Below are 8,338 nucleotides of genomic sequence, written 5' to 3'. Positions count from 1 at the left end.
CACGTTATTATGAATGTCTGGGGAAAAAAATTCACATCAGTGCTGCCTTACGACTTTATCCTCTTGTCCTGACCCTTTTTTGGGATAGGCTGCAAATTTCTTTAAAAGAAGCACACTGTTTTCCCCTGTCCGTTTTCCTGCAGTTGTAGGGAACTTAGGGACGTTCAAACACCGGGGTAAGGACGATAGGCAATTTCTCAGCGTGGTTTCGCTCATAAATTACTGAAAACCAGTCAACATGTTGCGCTCTCAAAACCTGTTCAGGTTGGAGCTACTCAGAACAAGGAAGTGCTACGCCAGACACTCCCCTATAAAGACCGCACCAGCGGCGGGAACGCTCATAGATTCATTCAGTCTTGCTAGAACAACTTCCAGGATAATCGGCTCTTTATTCTGAGCACTCAGAACAAGGTATGTCTAAGTGGCGTTCTGTTTGTTTAAATAATGTTGTCCGAAAGGAAAACGTCTACTTAATTCAATTTAAAATTATCTCAAATTCAGTGGTGAGGGACAGTTTTTTTCGTATTTTGAATTGTATTTTAATTAGGAAAAGCTAACTTTTTGTTTGGAAACGCAAGTTCGTACAAAGCAAAATGTTTCTGAAACGGACCTTTTTCAAAATTATTACCTGTAGTCAGGGACGGAGGGAAGAAATTATAGTTCCTCCACTTTTTAAAACAAAATCTGGTATAAATGTCTGCTTTGTTAAACCTATTAACATAGCCTACTTTTTAAATTGTTTTTGAACATTTACGATGACTCGTATTTTTAAGACTACCAGCTGTTACCATTTGGTTTCTTAAAGCTTCTGTATAACATGAGGGGGGGGGGGGGAGCGAGTGAATAGAGGACAGGCAGAGAAATGAGACTGGGATAGTAGGAACTGCAGATGCTGGAGAATCTGAGAAAGTGTAGAGCTGGATGAACACAGCAGGCCAAGCAGCATCAGAGGAGCAGGAAAGCTGACATTTCAGGCGCCCTCCCTCATTTCTGAAGGGCCGAGGCCCGGAACGTCAGCTTTCCTGCTCCGAAGATGCCGCTTTGCCTCCTGTGTTCATCCAGCTCTACACCTTGTCTCAAAGTGAGACGGGCCGAATGGCGGCTTCAGTTGTAACTGCTACTTCTCTTTCTATAAACACCGCCTTCTCTTTAAAACCAATAACCCAAGTCAATTATTTTAATTTAAAAAAAAAACCTCGGATTGTTTGTACTAAGTTGACTTTTTTAAAAAAAGCCTGCCTGGTGAGTGTACTGTGTCCCAGCGCTTGGTTTGGAAAGTGAATGCCTCTGGGGAAACGCTTCAACAGGATAACTTTGTTTTTTCCCTCAAAATGCAAAGAATGGTTTAATGTGTTTAGCCTCCATTCCTCTCTCTCTTCCTGCCTCCCTGTCATGATCCAGTAACTTCTTTTTAAACTATAAATGTAGTAGTGAAAATTGGAATTTAGTGAAATTGAATTCTGACAATTTTCTTTTTTGAATAGACTTATTGGCCCTTATTTTCAAAAAGTAAGGTTCTACAGATGACGGTTCTTCTACTGGTTGGTGAAGTAATTTTAATTTTGAACACAGAAGGCTTAAAGTGCAATTATACCTGGTCTATGACTGTTCCCAGGTTCACCCTCTACCTGTTTTTTACATTGCAAAACTGTCTGGCTGCATCCGATTTCTATTCCCCTTGTGTTTGCTTCGTCGAGGTATATTTCAGGAAGTTCTTTTCTTTTTCTTTAACCCCATGACCCTTTTTGGTGGATGATTTAGTTTCAGGAAGACAGCTTTGTTTGCAAACTTAGTTTATTGTAGTGCAACATGAGATAACAAGGTGTAGAGCTGGATGAACGCAGCAGGCCGAGCAGCAAGGCTGACGTTTCAGGCCTAGACCCTCCTGCAGAAAATTATTGCACTGCACCCTGTTTGAGACTGGCTGCTGACTGATGTTGGTTGATAAGTGGCTTTTGAGACCTGCTGTTGTTTGGTCAGTATTCCCTTTTCCACATTCACCAGCCATGGATCCTATTCAATGGCAGAGCAGGCTTGAGGGGCTGAATGGCCTGCGTTTTTCCTTTGTTTGTATTTCTGTGGTCGTATCTTGGGCTAATCTTCCTTGGGGATCTAGGCTTGTTGGAGAATTGTGGGCCAGTAACAGTCCATAACTTTAAATGCTGGGGCATTGCTTGAACAGTAATGTTGTTACAGCTGGGTTCAGTTGGTTGTGTGAAGCAATAGATGGTTCCTCCCTTCCAGAAATTGCATTATAGGGTTAAGCTTCTCAAGCCTCTTGTTTCATCTCCCAAATTTGACTGCCGTTCTTAAAATAGATGTTGGTCTCCATTGTAACAGCAGTGGTGCATGTCACTGTAGCCTTCTGCCCCAGTAAAGCCTTGCATGTATTCATTGCCTCTTGGAAGTATAAGCTTCCCAATGTTTTCATATTTTAATTCCATCAGGTGCACAATGTCTGCCACCACTGAGGTATGGCACACTGAAGACTCTTCTCCTAGGGAAGCCTGCTTTTGTGGGGAAAACCCTGATGGAAGCTCAATTGGAGGTCTGGAGTGTACTATCTGCTTCAGTTCCTATGACAATGTCTTCAAGACTCCAAAGTTGCTGCAATGCCAGCATGCCTTCTGCTTGGAGTGTCTGGCCAGACTCGCAGCGAGCGTACCAGCCGACCAGTCGTCTGATATCATCTGCCCGCTCTGCAGGAGCCAGACGGTGTTGCCTGACAACGGGACCCCTGCCTTAAAAACAAGCCAGGAGCTACTCTCCCAGCTCCCGCCTCAGCTGCAGCTTGAAGAACCAGTATGGGTGGAAGGCAAGAAACTGTGCTGTAAGAACTCAAAAGAGACTGGTAATTCTGACTTTTGTATCTGTATTGACATTGGTGAAACGAAACAAGAAAATTCAGCTCCTGCCACAATGACAGACAACAGACTACTAAACTGCTTTGGCCTCCTTGGTGATTGGAAGAGACTAGTGCTGTTTATACTGGTACTCATAATCTTCCTTGGCATTGTGTTATGGCCACTCCGCTGTGCAATCGCCACACAAAATCTAACTTGTGCTCACAATCCTCCTCCAACGTCTGCCCCTATCAATACTACAAGTTAATCTTGGGAGGGCAGGTGACTTTATTTTTAAATGTAGAGCTAGTGCATTGTATGGTACTGGACGTTTTGCTGCCTGTTAGCTGAACTTTGAATAACTTGACTGAAAGTTTTAAAATTCAGAGCCAAATCTGAAAGAAATAATATCCAACTTTACTGTAAGGGTTTTGGTAATAGGACCAGCAGAGACTGTGTATGCCAAATCATAATTGCTTCACAATGCCCCTGTGCAGCTGACAACGAAAATCTTATCAAATGGTGACAGTCATGCAAATGAGGACCCTAAAAGGTTTAATGAGAACATCAACACTTTATTTTTTTATTTAAACAAATTTTTGTCCATTATCTGCAGTAACTTTTTAAAGAAAAACAAAAACAATAGAGTCCAGAATACTTGCTGGGAAACATTTGGTATGAACTAAATTTGGCGTTCACTTTTTTAATAGAAATATGTAAGCACTTGGTGAAATATTGTGGTTATGTAAAGCACTTCCTTTTGTCTCACTTGGTGATTTCTTTTTATGTACAGCTTTCACAATTAGGTTGGAAAAACTTTAAATGTTACAGAAGTTCTCTTAACAATTCACTGCCTAATCAGCAAAGTCAATGACTAGTTAGTGGCAGTTGAGCACTTTTTTCTTTTGTTTTTGATCAAGTCATTAATGTGAAAATAACTTTCACTATAGTTCCCCCTAATTCACCCCCCCTCCCCCAGATGGGATTGGTTAAAGTCTGGTGGGCTAAATCTAGCAATAAGGGTTTATAGGCATACCGTGGTCTCAGTTTGTTGCCTGTGCTTTTTTTTGCCCTTGTAAATTTGTATAAACTTTCTCAAAATTCAGTATAACCAGCTAAAGCAGCATGTACAGAATCCACTGGTGCTAGAAATATAAAATCCTCTTATCTATTCCAATTCTGAATCAACAATTATTCTTTTGCACTGGAAATGTAAATAACCTTGTTTTCGTCACACTTTTGGCACAAGTGCTTACTCTTATCCCAGCTGCAATAATCTCCACCATGATTCTAAGTGTCTGGGATCTCTTTACCAATCCAGTGTAAATCAGCCCTTGACATTTGAATTAATCCCTTTTTTATTTTTATTGGAAGCATGTACAGTAACCACTGTCCTCTTTAGGACACTATCAAATAGCTTTCCAAAAGTTGTATTTATGTATTTGGTTCGTTAAAGGCTCCTCCATCATTAAAATGTGGTTTTTATATTGCAATACTTACTATTAAGTGACTGCTAATCTCTCCAATGAGAGATTATTACATCCTCTGAGCTGCTTCACAATGAAGCTGTAGAGTACATTTTTCTGTATAGTCTCGAACAGGACATAACAGCTTTAAGGACATTGTAACTGTATTTGTTAATTGTATTATACTATATTTGTACTCTGCTAGACTTGATCAATTTTGAGCTGGGTCTTGAATTCAAATTATGCAAATTTTAAAAGCAAAAACAATACCTTCATTAAATGAACAAATCTTAAAATGCATTTTTAGTTTGCAACTAATTGGGTTGCTAATTCTTAAATTGACTATCGTAACTTCATGTAAATGAAGGAGATAACACAATTTCAATAAAGTGTTTTTTTAGGTTTTTCATTTTCTGCCTCTTTAAGATTCTTTTGAAATGCTATTAAAACTGAATGAATGGTTCAAGATTTTAAAGTCTAACTGATTATTTTTTTTTTTCTTATCCACCTTGCCAAACTATCGGTTAACACGGTCTTAGACCAGAAGCTGGAAAACAAATTAAAACACTTGCCTCCTGCTTCATAAGCCTTCTCCATGCATCTCCTGCATGACCCAAGTATTACTCAGAACAAATTTGTTCTAAACAAGAAAATGATTGTTAATTCTCTACCGATCTAGTATTTGCATCCATGTGTACAAATGACTTGCTACAGAAAAGTAAGCAATTTTAAGTTGATAATAAAATGTGAGGCTGGATGAACACAGCAGGCCAAGCAGCATCTCAGGAGCACTAAAGCTCTGTGCTCCTGAGATGCTGCTTGGCCTGCTGTGTTCATCCAGCCTCACATTTTATTATCTTGGAATTCTGCAGCATCTGCAGTTCCCATTATCTCTGATACAATTGTAAGTTGATGTTTGGTCTATTTTGTCAATACAAACTATTCCTCATGCATTCCAAGATCACCTGTTTAGTGAACATTCAAATGTATGAAACAGCTGAAAGCCACTCTACCTCTTTTTTCCCCAAACGTTGAAGCAAATTGAGTTGGTCAATTGCATTGAAATCATGCAAAATCTTAAGAGTGTGGAGGTGAGAAAATAGTCTTCCTGAGGATTTTACATTTTGGTATACATGATGTAATGCAAATTTTGCAGTTACTTTTAATTCCTGTATACATGATGGCTTTTACAAAAACTAATTCTCCAGGTATGTTATCCTGCATCCAGGAACTGAAATACTGCTGCAACAAGTATACAGCACTGAAGATTTCTAGGTCTGGTATGCTCTGAACGAACCCAGTTGTTACATTGCTAGTCCTCCAGGAAGGAGAACGAACTATATATATTTTGCAAATCACCCTTGCAGGTGAAACTAATTTTTTGTTTTGTATTCCATTTTTAATGTTAATTATACTTGTGTACCTTTTTTTCCCTTCTGGCCATCATGTAAAAGTGCCCCACCACTGCAGGGTCTTCTGTATACCTTCATAAGCCTTCTCCATGCATCTCCTGCATGATCAAGTATTACTCAGAACAAATTTCTTCTAAACAAGAAAATGATTGATGGTTTGAATCCAAGGTTAAAATCCAAGCTTGGGTAAATGTGTTGAATTTTAGAAATGTAACAAAATTCTGCCACCAGCCACCACCTACTGGATAATGAGGGATAGGTGGTAAATACTGAATCCGCAACTTGGGTGGAAAAAGTTTAAACCAGGTTAGGAAGAGTTTCCAAAAGCTGGGCTGGGATAGCTGAAGGATGTTGGCGAATAATAAGAGTGCAAGACTGGAGACTATATTTCCGTGTGTGTGTGTGTGCACGCGCGCAGAGGATGTGAATTTTAAATTCAATGCTAAATAAAAATCAAAAGAACTGCGGATGCTGGAAAAGCTGTGTTTAAAATTCAATGCACTGTGTAGACCCTCATCACCGAAGATTAGATTCCCTACAGTGTGGAAACAGACCCTTTGGCTCAACAGGCCTACACTGCCCCTTGAAGTATCCCAGCCGGAACCATCCCCTTCTCACCCACACACCCCTGAACACTATCGGCAATTTAGCATAGCCGATCCACCTAGCCTGCACATCTTTGGACGGTGGGAGGAAAACGGAGCACCTGAAGGAAACCCGTACAGACACAGGGAGAATGTGCAAACTCAACACGGTTGCCTGAGGCTGGAGTGCTAGCCACTGTGCTGCCTGTAAACTCTCACAGCAAAATGTTGTGGTGTGTCACTCAAGATATTGAGACTTATTCTTAAAATAACAGTTCAGATATTTAAGCTTATTTTCTCAATTATTTGCAATTGATCATGTGAAACATTTTTCTCCATTTAAAAATGAATGGAGTCCACAGGCAGTGTGATCCATGCCATTCCTGTGACCACAAAGGACCCTGGTCTGAGAACTCCTCCAATAAAATCCAGTTATCAAATTGAGATGTCCTTTTAATAGAAAATTCCAAAACTGTTGTCAAATGTTAATGCTGCTTCTAACTTTAACACTATTGGTGAGCAGCCACAGGTCTGGCAGCATCTGTGTGGAGACAGAAGCTGGGTTGTTATTTCAAGCCCAGTGATTCTTTGTCAGAGTGGTTCTGATGAAGGGTCCCTGAACTTAACAATTCCAAACTTCTTCCTCTACAGATGCATCCAGACCTGACAAGTCTCTCCAGCGCTTTTTGACTTATTTCAGATCTCCTCCATCTGCAGGTTTTTTCTTGTTACTGCCTCTAATATACATGAATATTTTTTAAATTCCAAAACACTGGTAAATCTGTAAACTTGAACTCCAGTTAAGATTCTAAATAAAAACTGAAAGAACTGCAGATGCTGTAAATCAGGAACAAAAACAGAAGTTGCTGGAAACGCTCAAGGCTCTAGATGTGAGTTTGCTCGCTGAGCTGGAAGGTTCGTTTTCAGACGTTTCGTCACCATTCTAGGTAACATCATCAGTGAGCCTCCGACGAAGCGCTGGTGTTATGTCCCACTTTCTATTTATCTGGTTAGGTTTCCTTGGGAAAGGACATAGAAAGCGGGACATAACACTAGCGCTTCGTCGGAGGCTCACTGATGATGTTACCTAGAATGGTGACGAAACGTCTGAAAACGAACCTTCCAGCTCAGCGAGCAAACTCACATCCAGAACCTCAACCTGAGCTACAAATCTTCTCAAAAGTTGCAAGCTCAAGGCTGGCAGCATCTGTCAAGGGAAAAGAAACAGTTAATGTTTTGGGTCCAACGACTCTTCCTCAGAATTTTAACTGGTGCCATTTCTTTATTCCTGCATTTGACTCTCATTCTAGCAATGCCTCAACTTTATAATTCTCTCTTTTTCAAAATCTCCGTGACCTGGAGTCTCCCTAGCTGCATGACCCTCTCCAATATTGTAATCCTCCATGACTCCCTGCATTGCCCATTGCTTTTAGGTCACCCCAATTTCCTTTCCTCCATTATTAATCTCAAACTCTTATCTGCCCAAGTGCTGCCAGACCTGCTGAGCATTTTAGAATTCCTATTTTTAATCTAGGCAACAGCAGCTGTTTTTCTTCTGTTGAAAGGCGTTTTGTGAAACATTAGGTTGGGTTTTTTTAAATGATCCGAAATAACCCAGTGGGACATTGCAGGAGCAGCCCAGAGCTGATCCCGACGGAGACCCAATCTGCTCTTCCTCCAACACAGTTATACAAAATGTTTCGCAGCAGCTTCCGGGTCTCTTGGCAGTGTCTGGCTCTGGTCCTGGTCCCAGGAGAGGAGTTCAGCTGTCTGTGTCTCCCACCCAGGGAGAAGGCGGGTTGGAGATCTGGGTTGGAGGGGGAGCTCTCCTCATCACCTCCAGCATGTTCCTTTCCTTTTTATTGAGAGGAAATGGTATTTTCTATCTGGGATTGTCAAAATGCTGGGACTTCCTAGTTTATAAAGGGATCTTCACCAAAGATGGAGGACAGGAAAATTGTGGCTGTAAGAGCTGCTTTCTTTGATGTATTTATGGAAGGGCTGATCTTCCTCATTTTGAGGAGGAGTAATTA

At 40.7% G+C, this 8,338-nt stretch overlaps 1 protein-coding gene across 1 annotated transcript; it reads left to right on the top strand.

Annotated features, from left to right (window-relative positions):
- Window positions 1-293: 293 nt before the first annotated feature.
- Window positions 294-4,777, top strand: LOC125466703 (RING finger protein 223). Its single transcript, XM_048561595.2, has 2 exons — window positions 294-411; window positions 2,448-4,777. The coding sequence occupies exon 2, from the start codon at window positions 2,455-2,457 to the stop codon at window positions 3,109-3,111; it is 657 nt and encodes a 218-aa protein (XP_048417552.1). The 5' UTR covers window positions 294-411; window positions 2,448-2,454; the 3' UTR covers window positions 3,112-4,777.
- Window positions 4,778-8,338: the final 3,561 nt, after the last annotated feature.

Source organism: Stegostoma tigrinum, chromosome 28 (assembly GCF_030684315.1).
Source record: "Stegostoma tigrinum isolate sSteTig4 chromosome 28, sSteTig4.hap1, whole genome shotgun sequence".
Taxonomy (NCBI): Eukaryota; Metazoa; Chordata; class Chondrichthyes; order Orectolobiformes; family Stegostomatidae; genus Stegostoma; species Stegostoma tigrinum.
The sequence above is the reverse complement of the archived record's forward strand: the minus strand, read 5'-3'. Positions and strand labels throughout refer to the sequence as shown.

Bases quoted from the DNA above. Each gene is read 5' to 3' on its own strand.
- LOC125466703 (XM_048561595.2), top strand. From the start codon at position 2,455: ATGTCTGCCACCACTGAGGTATGGCACACTGAAGACTCTTCTCCTAGG.